Source organism: Sus scrofa, chromosome 10, assembly GCF_000003025.6.
Source record: "Sus scrofa isolate TJ Tabasco breed Duroc chromosome 10, Sscrofa11.1, whole genome shotgun sequence".
NCBI classification, from domain to species: Eukaryota; Metazoa; Chordata; class Mammalia; order Artiodactyla; family Suidae; genus Sus; species Sus scrofa.
Genome location: NC_010452.4, coordinates 30,029,775 through 30,052,977, shown reverse-complemented (window position 1 = coordinate 30,052,977; position 23,203 = coordinate 30,029,775). Strand labels below are relative to the sequence as shown.

At 44.7% G+C, this 23,203-nt stretch overlaps 1 protein-coding gene across 6 annotated transcripts in view; it reads left to right on the top strand.

Moving 5' to 3' along the window:
* NTRK2 (neurotrophic receptor tyrosine kinase 2) overlaps positions 1-22,928 on the top strand; it is a 399,889-nt gene extending 376,961 nt beyond the window's left edge. For all 6 annotated transcript variants that reach the window (XM_021064645.1, XM_021064646.1, XM_021064643.1 and 3 more), the window contains 2 exons: positions 15,433-15,591; positions 16,778-22,928. In XM_021064645.1, coding sequence (XP_020920304.1) covers positions 15,433-15,591; positions 16,778-16,963 — 345 coding nt within the window. In that variant the 3' untranslated portion in view covers positions 16,964-22,928. The remainder of the gene's footprint in view (positions 1-15,432; positions 15,592-16,777) is intronic.

Genomic DNA, 23,203 nt, shown 5'->3' with positions numbered 1-23,203 from the left:
GCACATCATTGCTACTGACTGGTGCTGAGAGGGGAAGGCAAGGAATGCTCCCTGAGAGTCTAACTTCCTTTGATGGCTAGATATACAGTATTTAAACTTAGTCCTTGGAGTCCCCATTGTGGCTCAGTGGGTTACAAACCCAACTAGTATTCATGAGGATGCAGGTTCAATCCCTGGCCTGGATCAGTGGTTCAGGATCCAGTGTTGCCATGAACTGTGGTGTAGGTCACAGACACAGCTCAGATCTGGCATTGCTGTGCCCATGGCGTAGGCTGGGAGCTGTAGCTCTGATTCGACCCCTAGCCCAGGAACTTCCCTATGCTGCAGGTGCGGCCCTAAGATGCCAATACATACATACATACATAAAATTTAGTCCTGATAAGTAGAAGTTAGCCAGGTAAAGATTGAAGAGCTGTGTGTGTAAGGGACCGATGGTGAGAAAGCGCTAAGGACATTTAAGATCAGAATGGATGAGTTACTTCAAGGAAAGAGGGGAAACGGAGGCTGGAGAGGGAGACACAAGATCAACCAAGGCGTTCTCAGCCATGCCAGTGACTTTTAATTTTATCCCAAAGCCTATGGGAAGTCATTGGAGAGTCATTGATTTGATACAAGTGCCTCTCAAACAGGAATCTGGGTGGACTTTGAACACAGGTGGGTGTGTCCAGACCAGAGACTCATGAGCCACCAAATCAACATGGCCCAGGTTTCTACAGCATCAATTTTAATACATGATTTGTCAAAAATCATGACTTTTCATAACATTCCGTGGAATCTTATACAACAATTTTGTTAGATGTTAAAGATGAAATAGAAGGCTTTAAAGAAATTCCAGGAGTTCCTGTCATGGCTCAGTGGTTAATAAACCCAACTAGCATCCCAAGTTGCTGTGGCTGTGGTGTGGGCTGGCAGCTACAGCTCCAATTTGACCTCTAGCCTGGGAACCTCCATGGGCTGCGGGTGCGCCCTAAAAAGACAAAAATAAAAATAAAAAAATAAAGAAATTCCACACCTGCTGCAAGCACCTTGAGCTAGACCCACAGACACAGTTCCAATTCCTCCTCTCCTTCTCGAGGTTTTCTTTCCTTCCACAATTGTGGGTGCTTTGGCAGAATAGTTTGAGAGGCACCCAGCGACAGCACCCTGGTTTCCATAACACTGAGCTGCCAGGGTGGTTCGCTATGGTCCACTCTGCAGAGGAAAGCCCCTGATCCCAGACTGAGTTTCAGTTTCTTCCTTGCAAAACAGTCCCCTCTGTAGTATGTGCACTTCCTATAGGTATATTTTATCTGTAGGTACGGGAAAATGAGTTTTGAGGGTAGGTAATGTCTTTAGCACAGAACATGGCACATGGCCTAGGTGTTCAGTAATTGAGAGTTACCTGTATTATAGGACGCCTCAGTTCTCACCGTCATCCTCAGAAAACATCATGCCCTTTATAACCAAGGTCACAGTCCATATATCACAGATATAGCAGTAAAGGACCAGAATGATGCCAGGTAGGCACTCAGAGCTCCCTGGAGGGAGCAGAGTTCCCACTCATGTGTCACTCACATGGACTCAGACATCCGTTTTGGGATCAGAATGAACAGGGAAGAGAGGCAGCTTTGTTCATGTTTAAGGAGCTCTGCTATACGAAGTCCTCATCTTGGGTGAATGGTGGGGTGCACATTCTGGCAGGATCTTCAGTGTTAACTAAGAAGCTGGGGTTAATGGTGGGACAGATAAGTGGTGTCCCTCCGGAAACCTGATCTGTTCCCTTCCTGAACATGGCGTCTCCAGGGCAAAAGGAATCACGGTCATCAGAGCTGGTATGGAGAGTGAGAATTCTGATACTGAGAACCTTCTTTCCCCCCTACTCTGTTGGCAAATCACTGATCTCTTTCTTTCCTTAAAGCTACCTGGAATATCAACCTTTCTGAGAAATTTCCATAGAAACAATTTCACACTGGAATTTTCATCCTAAACCAACACCGTGCAGTCACTTCAGCATAGACTGTGACACGAATCTGTACTGCTCTTAAGTTCCTCATTGCCTGGGCTTGTCATGTGTCCGTCCCTATGGTTTTTCACTCTGAAAGGATGGACTCAAATGCTGAAGAGTCAGATGATCTCTTGGATTAAAAATCATAATGCCAGGAGGCCATAAAAAGCTCAGCAATATTGAACATTAAGGGAATGGCAGCTTGATGACATGTGTATTGTTGGAATGGACAACTTCCAGTTGCTGAGCGATGTATGAATACAGGACCACACGCAAGGCAGCATGCTGTCTTAGTTCTTTCCAGATGCTTCTCCCTCCCATTGCTCCACGTGGGAAACTCCCCATCAAAACGGCTGAGTTAATGGGGTGAAGAGAGGGAGTCAGTCAGGGGGAGGCTGATGTTGTCACTGCTTAATTTCACTTTATTGTTAAAATGAAGGCTCCTCATTTCTAGATCCCAATGTGATTCTTTTTTTTTTTTTTTTTTTTTTTTTGCTTTTTAAGGCCACACCTGCAGCATAGGGAAATTTCCAGGGCAGGGGACGAATCAGAGCTGCAGCTGGAGCCTGAGCTGCAGCTGGAGCCTAAGCCACAGCCACAGCCATGCAGGATCCAAGCAATGCAGGACCACAGCTCATGGCAATGCTGAATACTTAACCCACTGAGCAAGGCCAGGGATCCGAACCCACATCCTCATGGATACCTAGTCGGGTTCATTACCTCTGGGCCACCACGGGAACTCTCTGATGCGATTCTTAAACATTAGTGTGATTGCAGTTTTAGGCTTTCCTGAAAGAAGACTTAGTTGCTCCTGAGTAGAGCAAATATAAAATAAGGTAAAACTCTAATCACTTCTAAGAGTGGGGCTCCTGGCTTTTGAAATTTTATACAGTGTACAAGCAGGGGACAACAGGACCCACAAAGGATGTCACTTGAGGTGACAGGAGTTCAGGAGGTTCTTCTGCTTCTATCTACATATCAATGGGGGAGTTCCAGTGTCTGCTTCCTCACCCTTAGCTACCCCCCAGGGGAGCTGGGATGGAGTGGGAGGATAGAGTGAGGACTGAGATTGCACTAAGGTTTTCAGTGGAAATAAGCTGAATCTGGGGCTGCTGTGGAACAATAGCATTTGCTGAGCCCTGGCATGAATTGATATTAGGGAAACCTCAAGAGTTACCTGAGAAGGGAAGAGAATGGTTGCACTGAGCCTTCAACTGGGGACCTCAAAATGCTGACATTCTGCATTCTGGACCAGAATTGCACAGCTCATAGATCTGGAGCTGTTCTTGCTCCTCCTTGGGGTGTGCTGGAATCAGAAAGGGGAGCCCTGACAAGAAGAATATTATGGACCGAATGTTTAGTTCCATGCCCTACCCACCGACACCCAATTCAGATCTTGAAGCCCTAATTTCCAATGGTGGCTTCATTTAAAGATTGGGGGTGGGGGGGTTGTCTCAGAGTTCCTGTTGTGGCTCAGCAGGTTAAGAACCCAACTAGGATCCATGAGGATGAAGGTTAGATCCCTGGCCTCGCTCAGTGGGTTAAGGATCTGACTTTGTTGCAAGCTGCAGTGTAGGTCATAGATGTAGCTCAGATCTAGCTTTGCTGTGGCTGTGGCTGGCAGCTGCAGCTCCAATTTGACCCCTAGCCCGGGAACTTTCATATGTCACAGGCGCAGCCTTAAAAAAAAAGAGAATCACATTGGGATCTAGAAATGTGGGGAAAAAAGATGGGAGGAACTATAAGGAAGTAATTAAAGTTAAATGAGATCATAGGATGGGGCCCCAATCCAATAGGATTAGTGTCCTTAAAAGAAGAGATGCCATAAGCTCACCAGCTCTCTGCACACAAGCTACATAAGATCATCTATAAGTCAGGAAGAGAGCTCTCACCAGAAACCCAACCAGCTGAAACCTTGATCTTGGACTTCTGGCCTCTAGAACCGTGAGAAAATAAATGTCTGTTGTTTTGGCCACCCAGGCTATGGTATTTTCTTATAGCAGCCCGAGCAAAAGAATGCAGAGAGCCTTTCCTATCCTGAGTCCAACTGGAGGCAGAATGCATTCGGAGAGATGGGTCCAGGTATAGAGGGTACCACTTCTAAGCTGTGTGGTCTTGGGTAAGTCACTCTGTCTCTGGCCTGGAAAGTCCTCATCTCTTCAACTGAGATGTAAGAAGATACCTGACTCACCCCAGAGGATTACTGAGGAATCCAACATTTAGCCTGACAACAACAGCTAATATATTTGTTATGTACCAGGTGTTCTTCCAAGAGCTTTATTACATATCATAAAATTCACCTTTTTTAGTGTACAGTCCTGAGTTTTGGCAAACACGGGCATTGAACTGCTACCACAATTAAGATTTAGAACATTCCACCATGCCTCTATAAGACAAAAGCCCTTACCCCCCAATTCCCAGACCCTGAAAACCATGGGTTTTCTCAACCTATAGTTCTGCCTTCCCAAGGGTGTCAAATAAATGACATCACACCATGGCAACCTCAGAGTTTTTCTAATATCAACTCATCTCATCTTCACACCATTATTCTGAGGTAGGGACAATGCTTATAGAATGAATAGAGGTAGAAATGCTATGAAAAAACAAAAAATATATATATACATGAGGTATTATTATTCTTTTCATTGTTTAGGTTGTTATTTAATGGTGTAGAATAAAGACGAAATCAATTCTCAGTGGAACAAAATATATACAAAATATTGTTAGGCGTAAGGTCTGGCATACCGACTGGTCCAGAAACACTTGCCTTGAAGTTAGTAAGTGACAATCCTTACGTCTATGACCAGACTGGTAATGGTAAATAAAAGATAATGGAAGATTTTCTAGGCTCCAAATAACAGCAGTTTCAGGGGTGATGATAGGCATTTCCCACTGTACAAGAGAAGGTGACCTGGCTGTCACCAGCCCTCCTCCTGATCTGGTTCATGACTGCGTTCATGGAGCTCCTTTCATTCAGGGCTTCTAGACAAGGCAGGAAGGGCTGAATTACTTCCCAGGAAATGTCCCCTGGTTCAGGAGACACACACACCATGGAAGCACCCCATCGCTCTTTATAATGGGAGAACTCTGATCTGCCTGGATGTGGCGCTAAAGTGCCCACAGTCTGACCACAGGGGTTCTAGGTTCTCCAAGGAGAGGATTTTGCATAAATTGTTTCTCTCTCCTTTTTGACACTTCATCTTACAGATGCCACACATAATACATAAGTAAATAAGGTCAAGCTGTGTCTTCAACTTTACAGCTATCATGAATTTTTAAGGAATAGGAGCATGCAGGTTGTAGGGTGTGACCAGGAGGGCTAGGAGCCTCTTTAATATTTAATGGGGCCAAAAGCCTCTGACAGCTCATCATTTCTTAATGCGGCTTGCCCTTTGGCCTGCATGTTTCTAAGGGATGAAAATGTTTGGCTTCCAAACAAGTTATCACTCACTCACTCAGTAAATACCACAAACTGCAAATGGCCTCCCAGGCATCATCGGTCTTTGCCACTTGAGTTTAGAAGGTCCCAGCTTAGCATTCCTCTACCTTTAAGTCATCAGTGTTTTCCACGTCAGCGAGGTGTTTGCTTTGGATCCATGGAAAGGCTCCAGCCTGCCATCGTGCCTCTCAGATGCACAGAAGGGAGACGAGGCAACGCCATGGATGGGGAATGAGTGGTGGGAAGCTGAGCATCATCGTCTGGGGGGATCAGAGAATCTGGCAGGGCAACAGGCAATGCTGGTATTTGAAATGACACTGGACAAGTGAGATTTGAGAGGAGCTTCAAAGAAAGGGAATTGAGACAGGACTGGAAGAGTCCACACGGAAAGGGGTGAGGTGGTAAGAGACGAAAAGGAGGGAGCAAGCCCTGTGCACCTGGAAAATGGGTTGTGCCTTCCTCATAAACTGGTACCAGGGAGGAAGATGCATGGTGTATTTGTAAAAAGTGAGTAAGAACCTAGGCTCCCGGCATGAATAAGAGCCAAATAGAGAGCCGTCTTTAATGCTGCTGGTCTCTGACTTGGATCTGCACTTGCTCAGGAAGTTCCTTAACTTGCCTCAAAACTCCTTTTCCCCATGTAGAAAAATAAACTGTACTGTCTGTCAAGCCATGGGAAAATGTCACAATTTATAGCCAAGTGACCAAATATCTGGAGTTCCCTTCATGGCTGAGTGGTTAAAGAACCCGACTAGGATCCACGAGGATGCGGGTTTGATCCCTGGCCTTGCTCAGTGGATTGAGGATCTTGTGTTGCTGTGGCTGTGGTGTAGGCTGGCAGCTATAGCTCCAATTAGACCCCTAGCCCGGGAACCTCCATGTGTCATGAGTTCGGCCCTAAAAAAAGAGCAAAAAAAAAAAAAAAAAAATAGCATGTACCCAAAGCATATTTCTTGGGTAAGAAATAAATACTGTAGTTGAACTAATTAGATGTGTCGATTCAATTTAAAAATAATAAAATCTTTGATTTCTGAGATAAGAAAGTTTTACCGAGGGTCTTTTTGTAGTCTTTCCAGGATTGATTGTCTTAACACCTTTCAAACAGGTAGATTGAAAGGATGCTCAGGCCAGAGGTCCCTTGTGGTGCAGTGGGTTAAGAGTGAGCATTGTCACTGCAGTGGCTTCAGTTGCTTCTGTGGCTCGGGTTTGATCCCTGGCCCAGGAACTTCTACATACTACAGGCACAGCCAAAGAAATGAATAGATAAAAATAAGAACTGCTCAGCCCTAATTAGAACACAGTTGTTATTTTGTTTCTAACCAAATTGTCTTATACATGTCACCATCAACATTTGGGGTGTCATGGAAAAATAAACATTAAGAGCTAAACAACAGTCCTTTTTGTGAGATATTTTAAAAACAGAATCCCTTGTTTTCCGCAACTTGCTTTATTGTAGACACTATGGAATTTCTTTTTGGCCACTGGCCCCAGACATTGTTCGGATTAGCTTCGCTGATTTATGTCAGTCACAATGAGTAGCTGCCCCAAAGCCCAGCAAGATTTCTCCATTTTCATGGTTTAACTTTCGTCGTTAGTCTCTGTCCTTTTTTTCCAGCCTCAGAGTCTCGATCTGTAGAGCATTACTCTCTCATTTCATGCATTATGACATCTTCCTAAACTTCTCTCCCTCGATGGAATAGTTCCAAGTCTGCTGCACCATAAACTCCCCCATCTACTGCATGGATGATAAACTGAGGAATGAATGGGATTTCTCACACAACTTAGAGACCTTTTTTTGTTTTTTTGTTTGTTTGTTTGTCTTTTAGGGCCACACCCACGGCATGTGGAGGTTCCCAGGCTAGGGGTCTAATCAGAGCTGTAGCCACCTGGCCTGCACCAGAGCTACAGCAACGCAGGATCCGAGCCGCATCTGCCACCCACACCACAGCTCATGGCAACACCAGATCTTAACCCACTGAGCAAGGCCAGGGATCGAACCCGCAACCTCATGGTTCCTAGTCGGGTTTGCTAACTGCTGAGCAACGATGGGAACTCCTAGAGACCTTTTATGCTCCATGTGAACCCCAGTACCTTTGACTGCATATTATTCAGAAGTTTTTAATTCCATCAAATGATTCTTATTTGTAGCATTGACTAGGTAAGCCAGTTACCTTCCAATTAATCTAACATTGGTTCTCTGAAGCATTTAGAGAAGCTATTGGAAGATGGATGAGGAGATAGTGAAGGCTGGTCTTTCCTAAGGAACACATTGAGAATTCTCCCCCAAATATCTGCACTCAGAAGAAACTTCAAGACATGGTCTTCCTGCCAGCCAACCCCCTCGGTGCCCCTCCAGACATAATTGAGTAGCATCCATCCTTCTTGAGGCCTGTGATTCATTAGCACAAAATAGGGGGTGCCTGCAGTGTTAAGAGAGCTGTACCAAGCGGTGCTGGGCTTCCTGGCGCTTAGAAAGGTCTCTGAGCTCTGGCAGGGAAGGTAAGTTCCTTGAAGTGTCAGAACTTGAGCTTGCCTTTGGGAGACCTTCCAGAAGTAGGTAGAAAAAAAAAAAATGAGATCAAACTTTCCAAGGGGAAAAGTTGTGGGTGAGGTGCCACAACTAAGTTTGGTGGCTGACTGCAGGAAATGAATGGAGACTGCAGAAGCCAGGAGCGGAGTGCCCCATTAGAGAGAGTACAGGATGGCCAGTGGCCGGGGGTTAGGGCTTTAGATACGCTACTTAAACTCGGAATTCGGGCACCATCCTTTGTAACATGAAGGCAAGCCAATGTCTACCCAAGAGGGTAATTATTGGGTTCAAGTGAGATCGTGAGATCATTGAGTAGAAATTCTTTGTAAATTGCTATGTGTTGACCGATGATGATGGGGCAGCATGGTGGCAAGTGGGTCATTACAGAGCTAGAAGACCAGTCTGTTGGGTTGAGGAATATAAAAATTGAGAGTCCAAGTTAACTCCCCAGCTAAGTAGATATCCCAGGTGGCATCAGTTCCTTCTGGTAAATTTAGTGAAGAGCATGTGTCCAAGCCAAGTTGATCACCGTGGCATCTATGCTGGCACCCTGGCATAGCTGGCCATTAGAGCAGCAGTGCTGACTCCCAGTGTCATTCTTGGGATTACATTCCACCTCACAGATATTTAAGCAAGAGTGTCAGGGCCAATTGCCAAGTGGCACCATACAAAACAAATATCTCATTGTGTTTGTCACCGCACAGTATGTGGTTTCATGAGGTCCAGAAACCATCCAGTGAATGGAATGTGACAGTCATTTGTAACAAGGGTGGCTTTTTTTTTTTTTTTTACTTTTACTTTTTGGGTCTACTTCTGTGACATACTCCAAAATCCTGAGACAGGGCTGCAAAGGAAACATTCAGAAACGTTCTAGAGAATTCCGTGGCTCAGCGCTAAGGAACCCAACTAGTATCGATAAGGATGCAGGTTCTATGCCTGGCCTCACTCAGTGGGTTAAGGATCTGGTGTTGCTATGAGCTGTGGCGTAGGTCCCAGACGCGGCTCGGAGCCTGCATTGATGTGGCTGTGGTGTAGGCTGGCAGCCGTTCCCAACCCCTAGCCTGGGAACCTCCATATACCTTGGGAGTGGCCATAAAAAGAAAAAAAAAAAAAAGTTAAAAAAGAAATGTTCTAAGCAGGTTTAGAAAACTTGTGAACCCTGCCTGAACTTGTATTAGATTCCCCCACTGCTCGCCCTTTTGACATCAGAACAAGCAACGCATTATTTATAACAGCATGTGTGAAACCCCGGAGGAGATTCTAGAAAGAATTAGAGTGAAAAATCTGTCCCAAAGAGACTGCAAACATAAAGTAAAGGATCAGATGGGAAAACATGTAAATCCAAATTTGAATCTTTATTTTTTTCCTCCTTTAAAGGACACACAGGCTTTTTCTCTGGCCTTTAGCACTGCAAGGCAGAGGACCAGGAAGAGGATGTGTTCTAAGCAGAGGCCCCCAGAGTACTTGTCATTGCAGAGTGAGGCGCGGGGGAGAGTTACAGGGTGGACTCTTCCCATTGAGAAAGTAAGATAATAGGAAGCTCCTGTCGTGGCGCTGTGGTTAACGAATCCAACTAGGAACCATGAAGTTGCAGGTTCGATCCCTGGCCTTGCTCAGTGGGTTGAGGATCCGGCATTGCCATGAGCTGTGGTGTAGGTTGCAGATGTGGCTCAGATCCCGTGTTGCTGTGGCTGTGGTGTAGGCCGGTGACTACAGCTCCGATTAGACCCCTAGCCTGGGAACCTCCATATGCTGCAGGAGCGGCCCTAAACAAGGCAAAAAGACAAAAAAAAAAAAAAAAAGAAGAAGAAGAAAGAAAGTAAGATAATAAAGTCTGCAGAGAAAGAAGCAACACCTAGAAAGCATTCAGTTTATTAAAATTCATAAAGGGGGAGTTCCCATTGTGGCTCAGCAGGTTAACAAACTGACTAGGATCCATGAAGATGTGGGTTTGATCCCTGGCCCCGCTCAGTGGCCTAAGGATCTGGCCTGGGAATTTCCATATGCTGCAGGTGTGGCCCCAAAAAGGAAAACAAAAAACAAAAATTCATAAAGGGCTTTCACTGAGTATTTAGCTTGTGATAACCCTGGGAGGTATATATTGTTTACTCACAGTTTATTGTTGGAAAAACTAGGACACTGAGACTTCTGGCAACTAGTGAGTTTAACCCAAATAGGAAATAGTGCAATGGAGTATGCAATGCAGAATTTTGTTGTTTGGTTTGGTTTGTTTTTTTATGGCCATACCTGTGACATACGGAAGTTCTCAGGGTAGTCAAATCAGAGCTGCAGCTGCCAGTCTGTGCCACAGCCAAGGCAACACTGGATCCAAGCTGCATCTGCAACCTACACCGCAGCTTGCAGCAACACTAGATCCTTAATCCATTGAGCGAGTCCAGATATCAAACCTGCAACGATGTTGGGTTCTTAACCAGCTGAGCTACAATGGCAATGCCTGTTGGGTTTTTTAATGGAGGTATAATAGACATATAAGGACATATAACGTTATATTTGTTTCACATATGCAACGTGATTGGATATTTATATATATTGCAAATTGATCTCTGAGACAAGTTGACATCTGTCACCTCACATGCTACAATATTTTTGTTGTGATGAAAACTTTTAGGATCTACTTTCAAATATGCAATACAGTATCATTAACCACAGTTACCACCCAGTGCGTTTCATTCCCAGGACTTACTTATTTTTCAACTGGAAATGTATACCTTTGGCACTCTTCTAAATTGAGCGTTGTCCACTGCACAGCAGCTGGAAATGCACAAAGAATAAGGAAAGCCTGGCGCCTCCATAGGTTAACATGTCCCCAAGTGGGTTTTTTTTACTGTCCGGTTCTACCAATATATGTAAGTGGTTCTCCATCTCTCTCCCTCTTCACGAACACACAAAATTCATTTAATTCACTATGTTAAAGTTAAATCTCTTCTTTTTGCCAAGCTCCTGAGACCCTTCGAGGGAATTCTGGCATTAAGAATCTCCAAGAAGAACAGACCTGAGGTTGCCAAGGGGGAGGGAGAGGGAGTGGGATGGACTGGGGTTAATAGATGCAAACTATTGCCTCTGGAATGGATAAGCAATGAGATCCTGCTGTGTAGCACTGGGAACTGTATCTAGTCAATTCTGATGGAACATGATGGAGGATAATGTGAGAAAAAGAATGTATACATGTATGTGTGACTGGGTTAATTTGCTGGACAGTAGAAAATTGACAGAACACTATAAACCAACTATAATGGAAAAAATAAAAATCATTAAAAAAAAAAAAGAAGAATCTCCAAGAAATGAAGAGGGTTCAGGTAATGGTGTATTTGACACCTTTGACCGGGCACCACATGTGGAGAGCTAGCGCTTAAGATTTTGAGGGCCTGGTATCCAAAAGACACCAGAATACCCTGGTCTTCCCTTCACTACCAGAGACCAACTATATATTGATGATACCTCTAGATATACAATCTAGTTTCAATATTTTTCTAATTGTGACATCACTATTTCAATTTCCATTATTGAAATTATTATTGTTGCTATTCCCACCAAAGAATTAATTATATTGAGAGGGCCCTGGTGGTCTAGTTGTTAGGACTCGACATTTTGACTACTGTGGCTGGGGTTCAATCCCTGGTCTGGGAATTGAGATCCCACATTAAGCTGCTGTACATTAAAGGGACTCATAGGAGGTCTTTTTGTGGCTCCGTGGGTTAAGAACCCAACTAGTATCCACGAGGACATAGGTTCGATCCTGGGCCTCGCTCAGGGGGTTAAGGATCCATTGTTGCCATGAGCTGTGGTGTAGCTCACAGACACGGCTCAGATTTGGCATTGCTGTGGCTGTGGTGTAGGCCAGCAGCTGTAGCTCCGATTGGACCCCTAGCCTGGGAACCTCCATATGCCATGGGTACGGCCCTAAAAAGACAACAAAAAAATTTTTAAAAAAAGAATTATGTCTCTTTCACTAAAAACCCAGGCAGAGAACTCTCACTCCACGTAACCGGGATCATGTAGCTCCCTGCACTTCCACAAAGCCTCCCCTGGGTCCTGGGGTGTAGCTGTCAGCACCCTGGGACCATTCCACCTCGGTGCCCTGAGTGTCAGTATCTGAAAACATGTGTGTTGCAGACCACCTTACCCAAAATCCTGGGTACCTGGGGTTACAGGTTTGTTACCCAGTCAGGTGTCCAGCCAGCCAGAAATATTCCCATATGGCTGTGTCTGTTTGACCACCAGAGCCCTTTCCAGTCAGTGCCCATGTCACCCAGGTTGTGTTTTGAATATTGACTCTGATGGTAAATATGGGCATCGCCTTCAGGCAAGTCAAGACAGCTCCGTAAGGGAAATCGGTGCTCCTTGAGCAGTGACTACCTGTCCCCACAGAGCGAGGAGTGAGTGAGGATCCTGAAAACTGATGGAAGGCCATGAGCCTGCACCTAGTGCATGAGCTTTTGGTGTATTCAAAGCTGAAGAGTAGGAGTTTCGTTGTGGCTCAGTGGTAATGAATCTGACTAGGATCCATGAGGATGCGGGTTCGATCCCTGGCCTTGCTCAGTGGGTTAAGGATCCAGCATTGCTGTGAGCTCTGGTGTAGGTAGCAGACATGGCTCAGATTTGGAGTTGCTGTGGCTGAGGCATAGGCTGGCAGCTGCAGCTCCAATGCAACCCCTAGCCTGGGAATCTCCATATGGATCCAAGCTGCATCTGCGGCCCTTAAAAAAAAAAAAAAAAAAAAAAGCTGAAAAGTAAAGAGACAGGGGTCCTTAACCGTTAGCCAGCAAGTTATGTCTCAACTTGTCAAATTTGGATTCCTCGAACAGAGAAGAATGGGGAGGAGAGCATTCTTTCACAGGCAGGCTTTCTTTTTATTTTATTTTATTTTTTTTTAACTTTTTTTTTTTTTTTTTTTTTTTTTTTTTTAGGGCCACACTAGAGGCATGTGGAGGTTCCCAGGCTAGGGGTCACAGCAGAACTACAGCTGCTGGCCTACACCACAGCCACAGAAACTTGGGATCCAAGCTACAGCTGTGACCTACACCATAGCTCATGGCAATGCCGGAACCTTAACCCACTGAGTGAGGCCAGGGATCGAAGCTGCAACCTCATGGTTCCTAGTCAGATTCATCTTTGCTGTGCCACGACGGGAACGCCAACATTTTTTCTTAAAGTATAGTTGATTTACAATATATCTTCCATTGCTGCTGTACAGCAAAGTGACCCAGGTCTACACAGTTCTCTGTGCTGTACAGTAGGGCCCCATTGCCCATCCCTTCCATGCGTGCTTTCTTGGATGCTAAGAGCATCATCTGACATCACTGAACACATTAAACATCTCTCCTTGGGTTCTGGAGTTGAGCAGCATTTTTCATTAGTCCATTTCCTTCCGTTAATGAGTCAGAAATGGATACAGAGGAGTCTAATTTAGCAGAAACTCTCTCTCTGTGGCATCGGTCTCAGAATTCCGGGGCTGGGAGTTGTTGGGGAGTCTTACTCCTGCTGTTGTCGTGTGTGCTCACTCACTGCCCTGGTGTCAGCACAGTATTTGGGCTGGTAGTGCTGGGGTCACCAGTGGGACCTGCCACCCCCTGGGCTCCTGTGCAGAAATCCAATCTTTGTTTGAGAATTAGACAGCCTTGATGGGCTATAAACCTGTTCATAGAATTATTGGGTTTATTTTATTTTTATTTATTTTATATTATTATTATTATTATATTCGCCTGCTGTATGCAAAATTCCCCAGCCCAGGAATCCAACCTATGCCACAGCAGTGACCTGAGCCACAGCAGTGACAGTGCCAGATTCTTTTTTTTTTTTAGTTGTTATTTCCCCAATACAATTTTTTTTCCTACTGTACAGCATGGTGACCCAGTTTCACATACATGTACATATTCTTTTTTCTCCCATTATCATGCTCCGTCATAAGTGACTAGACATAGTTCCCAGTGCTACACAGCAGGATCTCATTGCTAGTCCATTCCAAAGGCAATAGTTTGCATCTATTAACCCCAAGCTCCCAATCCACCCCACTCTCTCCTCTCCCCCTTGGCAATCACACGTCTATTCTCCAAGTCCATGATTTTCTTTTTTGTGGAAAGGTTCATTTGTGCAGTATATTAGATTCCAGATATAAGTGATATCATATGGTATTTGACTTGCAGTATGAGAGTCTCTAGTTCCATCCATGTTGGTGGAAAGGGCATTATTTTGTTCTTTTTTATGCCTGAGTAGTATTCCACTGTGTATATATACCACATCTTCCTAATCTAGTCATCTGTTGATGGACATTTGGGTTGTTTCCTTGTCTTGTAGTGCTGGATTCTTAATCCCCAGGCCACCAGGGAACTCGTGGAATTCTTTGATTTTTCTCCAAGAAGTGGGAAAGCCTAAACAAGTCTCTTTGGTCAAAGCTTTCTTTGCCTGTGCTAATGCTGTTGCCATCTAGAGCCTCACCCTGGGTGTTTTTACTAAAATGGGCTTTTCCAAAACTTTGTTTATTTTCTTGATTTATTTAAACTTTGCTGAAGTGGCCTACAGTAGATAAAAGTCTTGACTCAAAGGCCTGACTGCTTTGTGTCCACCCTGAACCTCGGGGGCCTCCTCTGTAAAATGGGAATAACCATCACTGCCCAGACTGTTTCTGGGTGGTGATGAGGAAGTTCCAGGGAGCTCTGCTCACTTTCCTGACACTTTTTTCTTTCTTTCTTTCTTTAGGGCCGCACCCTCGGCATATGAAAGTTCCCAGGCTAGAGATCTAATTGGAGCTACAGCTGCTGACCTACCACAGCCTCAGCACCTCGGGATCCGAGCTGCACCTGTGACCTACATCACAGCTCACAGCAACGCCGGATACTTAACCCACTGAGGGAGACCAGGGATCGAACCTACGTCCTCATGGATCCTAGTCAAGTTCGTTACCCCTGAACCACGACGGGAACTCCTCTCCTGATGCTTTAAAGGAGAAAGAAGCTGTGGCCTTGCTAAGGAAGCAGTCACTCGGTGGCTCATTGGGGATGCAACACCCTCACTTGTTACTCTCGCCAAAGTGATCATGAGCATTGGAAGATCAGGTCATCCTCACAGCAGAAAGTATGCGTGTCTGTGTTTTACAAGACGAACATCCACCCAATTGTCGTCTCTCCCCCTGGCTAGTTTTGAGAAACAGAGATAACGCAAATAACGTGGAAAACATCACATGACCCTTCTCTGCCTCTGTCTCTTTTGCTGGAGGTGAGACACCAATCATATTTCCCTTATGTTTATAAACAGTTAAAAGGAGTGAATACAAACAAAGGAAAGGTGGGAAAAAATGCTCCCCCCTGTGATGGTGGTTGTCTAACTATAAATGTAATAAAATTCATTGAGTAATTTAAAAAAAAATGCTCCCCACATGTCCCTTCCACATCTTTACCCCTTGACGGTGGGCACCTGCTTTCTGGGTGACTGATGACACCGCGTTTACCCCTTTTCCGCCAGGTCGGTGGCCACACGATGCTGCCCATCCGCTGGATGCCTCCAGAGAGCATCATGTACAGGAAGTTCACCACAGAGAGTGACGTCTGGAGCCTGGGGGTCGTGTTGTGGGAGATCTTCACATACGGCAAACAGCCCTGGTACCAGCTGTCCAACAATGAGGTGGGTGGCAGGCGGCGACAAGACCCCCTCGTGGACCAACACCTCGGGAAGGGATGCTTCCAATGAAGCCACGTGAGATGGTGTCTTGACTTGTAGCGCCCGGATGCCTCCGGGTACCTAAAGGTCATGGCCAAAGGAGAGTCACTCTACAAACAGAAGTGTCCTAGAAAGAAAAGCACAGCATGGGTGGTCGCGCCAGTGATTCTCCAGCAAAGGGACCCAGAGATCATTTTTGTGCTGCTTATCTAGGACATTGAGAGCAGATGTGGCGTCCTGGTGCCCTTGGCATCCAGCTGGGTTTTGGGTATTATTCCAAGAAGTTTTCCAGGGTCTCTCCTTTTCTCAGCACATTGCACTAGAACATTTACTTCTAGCTCGTGCCTTTTTGTTTTCCTTTTCTAATCGTTTTGCAAATATGTCTCCATCTAAGGTGTCACGTCTTGGTCAGACACCTTATTCCCTCAAGGCTCACCCTGGTCTTTTACTCAATTCCATCATCTAAAGTGACCGCTCATTTCTGTAGCCTGGGGTTCCCCGGCCAGTCAGCGCCCTGACACAAAAGTGACCCGGGTTCCATCTCAGGCCAGGAAAACGAAACACACAGTGGGATTCCAGGGTGTGGTTTGGGAGTGTTCCGTGTAGATAAATTATTTCTCCGCCAGTTTGGTGACATTAGTGTGGCTTGAAAAATGGATAGAAACCCCTGACATTAACCATGATAAATCAGCCCAGAACAACTGCTCTCTTCCTTCTGAAAAAAAAAAAAAAAAAAAAAAAAAAGTAAACAGGGAGTGGGGTTCACTTTATTGTTTTGTTTTGTTTTGGGATGGTTCTTCTTTTGTCTTTTTAGGGCCACACCCATGGCATATGGAGGTGCCCAGGCAAGGGGTTGAATTGGAGCTGTAGCCACTGGCCTACACCCCAGCCACAGCAATGTGGGATCCGAGCCACATCTACGACCTACACCACAGCTCCCGGCAACACTGGATCCTTAACCCACTGCTTGAGGCCAGGGATCGAACCTGCGTCCTCATGGGTACTAGTCAGATTTGTTTGTGCTGAGCCACGACAGGAACTCTGGGAGTGAGGTTCTTCAAAGCAGCGCTCTCTGGGCACGGGCATTTATGGTATCTGCACTTTTATTCCTCTTTTATTCCGATCCTGTGTCTGCTCTCTGTCCATCCAGGTGATTGAATGCATCACTCAGGGCCGAGTCTTGCAGCGACCTCGAACATGCCCCCAGGAAGTCTACGAGCTGATGCTGGGGTGCTGGCAGCGAGAGCCCCACATGAGGAAAAACATCAAGGGCATCCACACGCTCCTTCAGAACTTGGCCAAGGCATCTCCCGTCTACCTGGATATTCTAGGTTAGGGCCCTCTCCCCACACCCATCCTTCCCAAAGCACCTCCTCAGATGGGCCGAGAGGACGCACGTCGTGTAAGTGCCGCTGGATGCCATCAACCTGCTGTTCTTCACTCTTGACAGTATTAACTGCAAAGACACCGAGAAGCTTTCCGAGGGAAGCAACGTGTTCTCCACCCGTAGACACAGTCTGGACTTCTTTTTGGCATTCTCTCTTTCTCTTTTTCCATCTCCCTGGGTTTATCCCCTAATTTTTCTTTCCTTCTTTTTTTGTCTTCTCTGCTTCACAGCCCTTACCCTTTCTTCTTCTTCTTCTTCTTCTTCTTTTTTTAAAATCAATCTGGCTTCTGCATTACTATGAACTCTGCATAGACAAAGGCCTTAACAAACCTAATTTGTTATATCAGCAGACACGCCGGTTTGCCCACCACAACTAACAATGCCTTGTTGTATTCCTGCCTTTGATGTGGATGAAAAAAAGGGAAAACACATATTGGACTTCAACTTTGTCACTTCTTGCTGTACAGACATCGAGCGTTTCTATGGATTCACTTCTATTTATTTATACTTATTACTGTTCTTCTTGTTTGGGGATGGCTTAAGCCTGGGTATGAACAAGGAAGACTGGTGTTCCATCTGGGAAGACTTTTATCTGTGGGAGATGAAAACCAGAGAGAGAGAGAGAGAGAGAGAGGATTTATGATAAACCACAGTCTGGGAGGAACAAAGACCACCCTTGGGATCGGCTGGTGTTGATCCCAACCTAAGGAAAAGCCAGCGACTGTTGGCTGGCAGGAGTGTGTTCAGCACCTTCCCTGAGACCTTTCTGAGGAGTCCCAAGACTGTGGACCTCTGTACGGTGGACTCTTCTTTCCCATCACTGGAAACACTGGTGTGAATGACGGCCAAAGGATGGCTTCCGGGAGGCAGGAGGGCGCACCACACGTTCCGAGCGTCTTGTCTTTGGAGGCCGTGGTGATGGCCCTGGTTCGATTTTCCAGGTGTCATCCCCTGAGCCTTTGGCAGGTTCCGTCGAAAAATAGGTGGAATCTGGTCCAGCGATCATTTCAGGGTCAGGTGGGAAAGCCAAGGACTTGGAAACAGTAGGACGCGCTATCCATTGGGAGGCAAGTGTCTCTCACCTTGGACTTTTCAGATAGCGCGTCCCTCCGACCCCGCCCTCCACCCCACCGGTCCCCTTAACTGTGCAAGCAAAATTGTGCATGGTCTTCGTCGATTTAATACCTTGTGTGCAGAAACTACCGCTCCAGACGTCGTGCCCCTGTTATGTAGAGCAGATCCCATAAAAAGGTATACCTTATATAATTAGGGGAAGCTAATGGAATTCATTAGCTGAGTAGAAATGTCTCTGGGTCATATGGTGGTGATGGGTTTTAACGAATAGGGACCCTGAAACCTGGATATCCTCGCCCACGTCTCGCCCACTGAGGGACTGTGGGAAGGGCCAAATCAACCCCCTGGAGGGAAAGGAAACCTCGCCGCCCCCCAAGGGGTCTCACCTGCATCGATGTTCAGTGTACACAGGCCAAGACCTTGCTCTGGGCTCTGGTTGGCAGAGTGGTTTCATACCAAGTGTACTCCGTTGTCAATCCGCTGTTTTGTTTTCTTCACTCCATTTAAAAAAAGGAAAAATAAAAAAAATGAGACACAGCCTACCAATGGGAGGCTACGCCCAGACCAAGCGTTAGAGGTGTGCTTCTGGGCATAGTCATGGGTTTGGGGAAAAGAGGTTGTAAATTTAACTAGAAATTTATCATTATCTGGGTGATCAGTTCTACCAAGGAAGAAACAATGTTTTTCTGTTCCTCAAGAAAACTTGCTACCCTCTGTGAGGGGAATTTTGCTAACCGGACATCTTTCTAACATGAGCCAGATTGAAAGGGAGTGATTCGAATTCAACTTAGGTCATTTTATTTCCTATTTGTTTCTGAAGGTGCAATGGCTCTATTTGGGTTTGGCCTGCGTCCTGAATTACTGGAGCACCTTAGTTTCCATTCTAGGCAGGGAAAGCCAGTTCTCAAAACAAAACAAAACAAAAAAAAACAAAAACAAAAACAAAAAGTGTCCATTAACAGAGAACAAAAGGAGATCCATTCGCATCTGCTGTCAAGTGAAGGGGGTTGGACCAAGAAGATGAACTCTGTAGTCCTTTTGAGTTCTGTCCTGGCCTCTGAGATATGTGTGTTGAATTGTTTCCTTGGTTGGTGGGGAAAAAAAAAAATCCTCCAGAGTATACATAATAATCTAACGAAAGCCATATTTCCATGATATATACCTGCACGTATATATCCTATTAAGGACCCATGGTACTGCTAAAACACCTTGGCACCCTGTGAAGCAGTAAGAAGAGGCAGATTTGTACACAACTTTTTCGTTTCCATAAGTGACAACCTGAAAACCCACGCAGGTTCGTCCTTCTGTGCGACGGGCCAGCTGCTCTGGGGGAAGAAGCTGCAAGTTATTTGTTTTCGCAGAGAGCAAAGGAGATAATACTCTAAGGGATCACATTCAAGGAGGACTGTGCAGTTTTAGAGCAAGGATTTGTTTATGAGGGAATGAGACTACTCCCTATCCCGGTGTTATCTTTTCCTCTGAAGGCAAAAAAAAAAAAAAAAAAAAAAAAATTCTCTACCTTCTGACAAGTCCCTCAAGGTCTTGAAATCAAAGGTTCTACGCAAGTGCAAAGTTTTATAGTTATTTATATTGCTGATTACTATTAATTTTTTCCCCTCTGTTGTCTCAAGCGTATGCACTGATTGCAGAGATGTTTTGCATTCAAAACACCCCAGATCGCTTTGAAAGGAGCCGAGCGAACCACAGACTATCTTCAAGTCTCCATCCCTGCTCCACCACAACTCCCTCTCTTCCTCATGCTCTTGTAATTTTCAGAAAAGGGGCATCGTTGTTCTGCAATGTAAAGATCACAGGATAGGACCTGCCATCAAATGCGTTAAGAACTACAACGGGAGTGGTGGTGATACACCTAACTCTCCAGCCCAAACTCAGTCTGACAGTTGTTTCCATTTATATATCCTGTTTAATAGTTTTCCGAACACTTTTCACATATGGTGGCACATCGTTCCCATTTTTTTACAGGTGAGGACATTGAGATGCAGAGAAATTAAACATGCTAGAACTCTCCAGGCACCTCTGGGACTTAATCTGGGTCCTCTTACCCTCAAACATATACAAACACACAGTCCAGGAAAGCAAGCACGCTAACAAATTCCTAAAGCAGAATATGAGGTTGGAAGAGCAGAATGCAATATGTGAGATGACAAGCAGTTGAGATGTCATGCTGTGTAATCGTGATCACGGCTTCAGCTAAATTCTTGTCCCCTACCCTGGCATCATCAGGCTTCTTTAGAGAGCATTTTGAACTATGCTATAAAAGATTATATCAGCATTCATATTATGTGCTCCCATGGGCGCTCCCTGTGGTGTTTCCATATATCCACATAAGTGTTATAAATACTTGATTTATACATAGACAAACACACATGTATAGTGTGTGAGCTTATGTATAAATGTATAGGCACACAGATTAATAGAGATCATCATACATAGGGTGCAATATGAATAATTTGCTTCAAATCTGCTAAATAGAATTTCCCATTGTGGTGCAGCAGAAACGAATCTGACTGGTATCCACGAGGTTGAGGGTTCGATCCCTGCTCAGTGGGTTAAGGATCCGGCATTCCCCTGAACTGCGGTGTAGGTCACAGATGATGCTCAGATCTGAGGTTGCTGTGGCTGTGGTACACCAGCAGCTACAGCCCCAGTGTGACCCTTAGCCTGGAAACTTGCATAGGCCAAGGGTGCGGCCCTTAAAAAAAAAAAAAAAAAAGGGGGAAAAAAATCTGCTAAATCACCAAAACCTTTTAAGGTTATGTTGCTGTTAGTGCTTCCATTCTCCCTGTGGGTAACACTCCGTCACACTTTTCAAGTCTGCAAAGTACCGCCCGGGGGGAAGATATATTGAAAATGATGCGCTTCCCCCAAACAACTGAATCAAAGCCATCCCACGACATCGAGTCCTTTCTCTGGCTCCTTACAAAGGGAAATGCAGCCTGAAATAGATCTCCTTGTGTAAAGACCCAAAAAAGGAAAATTGATTAAAAAAAAAATCGTTTCACACATTTATTAGTATCACACTCATCTTGTCCCACTGTGACCCCTTTGCACTTGTATTTAGAGCCCAAGTATTCCAGCAGAGACCTGGAGTGTTGGGAGCCCAGGGCCCTGAAGGCCAATGATGAGATTCCGAGACCCCATGGCAAGGCAGGCGATGCTTGGGTAATTCCCGTATCTTAGCAGAATGCAAGAGACAAGGATGTAAAATGCTCTTCTTTGCAAAGAGCCACCACCACAGGATCCCCTGGTCAGGAATAGACTTTTTTTTTTTTTTTTTAATGTTTCCTTTTGTCAATGGGACCACCTATCATGTCAACAACAGTAAATTGTCTGTCCAATTAAATGACTGCAGACACACATACCAATTCTCAATTCTCTTGCTCTCTCTCCTTTTTTTTTTTTTTTTTTTTTTTTTTTTTTTTTTTTTCCCATTCGAGGACTTTTGTTTCCAACGTTGAGCTTTTGTTTGGCCCTCTATCACTGTGGCAGAAAAATCTCACCAAAAGGAGGATGGTCCGGGACCCAACTCCTCAGATGTCGAAGGGAGCATGAAAGAAAGTTCTTCACAATCCATAATGGTAGGCTGCAGAGACTCCGAGGTGAAGACAACCAATGGTTTTCTAAAGAATTAGGGGTGGGAGGGGTGAGTAATTAACTATGACAGCATAGGAAGGGGTATATTCTTGTGGTCAGGGCTGGAATGAATCGCTGCTGCTATGAGTCAAAGGTTCTCCGATATATCCTTAGTTTTTGTAGTTTTCCCTTTTTTTTTTCCCCTTTTCCCTTTATTTATTTATGTATTTATTTATTTATATACATATATATTTTTTTGCTCCATTCATCACAAACACAAAGCAAAGCAAAAAAAAAAAAAAATATATATATATATATATATGTATACGTGTTGCAGGCAAAACACTGTGAATTTCACAACAGCAACCAAGCAACTCTTTTGCCATCTTAACATAACGTCTCAGGAGACGCAATGGGAAAACATGGGATGTTATTTTTTTAGTCTATGCATTCTAGGCCGGGTCTGTGTTTGTTTTATTTCTTTGGTCTGTGCATTAATGAAAATGATCCTGAGTGAAGGTTGGCTGAAGGCCCAACATACTGGAGCCAGCGGAATAAAAGCTGCTAATCGCCACAGGTTTGAACTGGAAAAAAAGAAATTCGGAGAAAATGAAATGTAAAGGCCTACATCTTGCAGCTTGTATATCTTACTACTGCTTTAAAAAAAATGTATTAAAACAGCTGGAAATGTTTTCAATACAAGGTCTTTGAATTAAATGTGGATTTTAAATATATAATCCCTTGACAAATGACCAAATTATGAACTCTCGCTCCCTGCGTTCATTGATCATGACCTGTCACTTACAAATCTGCCTAGAGATGTGGACACTCTATGCATTTGCTTCTGTACATGGAGAGATGTTTGTATATACCCGGGCCGTATCCACACACATATTTCAATATCTCTCTGAAGATATATTGCCCCTTAAATTGTGACCTGGTATTTGAAACTCTCTCTTTATTTGCTTTCCTTTCCTTTTAATGTGATGTTTCTGTGCTGATACTTACTGGTTCTTGTTTTGCAATCTGTTTTGAGGTCCGTTGCTTTATTAAGCCCCTCTGCATCTTGGCTGATTTCAAAGTGACACCAGAATCTCAGTGTTTAAAAACAAAAACAAAAAAGTTTTGTTTGTAAATCATGTGACCAGCTTCTCTCAACCTGACATGGAAAGTCTCTTGTACTACAGTGTATTTAATAAAAATGATGTCTTACAATAAATAACATCCTCCAAAAGAGACACTAAAAGTGACATGCTGATTCCTAGAATGTTCACGAGGCATGGCGTGTTCTCTGTCTGTCGGACTGTATGTACGTGTGTGTTTCAGATACGGTCACTGCAGATCTCTTCCGTGGGCATCAGATGAAGACAATGAGAGTACCAGGGCCCTGGCTGATCCCTCCATAACCTGACACTTTCAACATATTTCTTGGATACGTAGAATATCACTGTCCCAGAGAACTTTCTGCAATGAAAGACTTTTTTTTTTTTTTTTTTTTTGCTTTTTAGAGCAGCACTCACA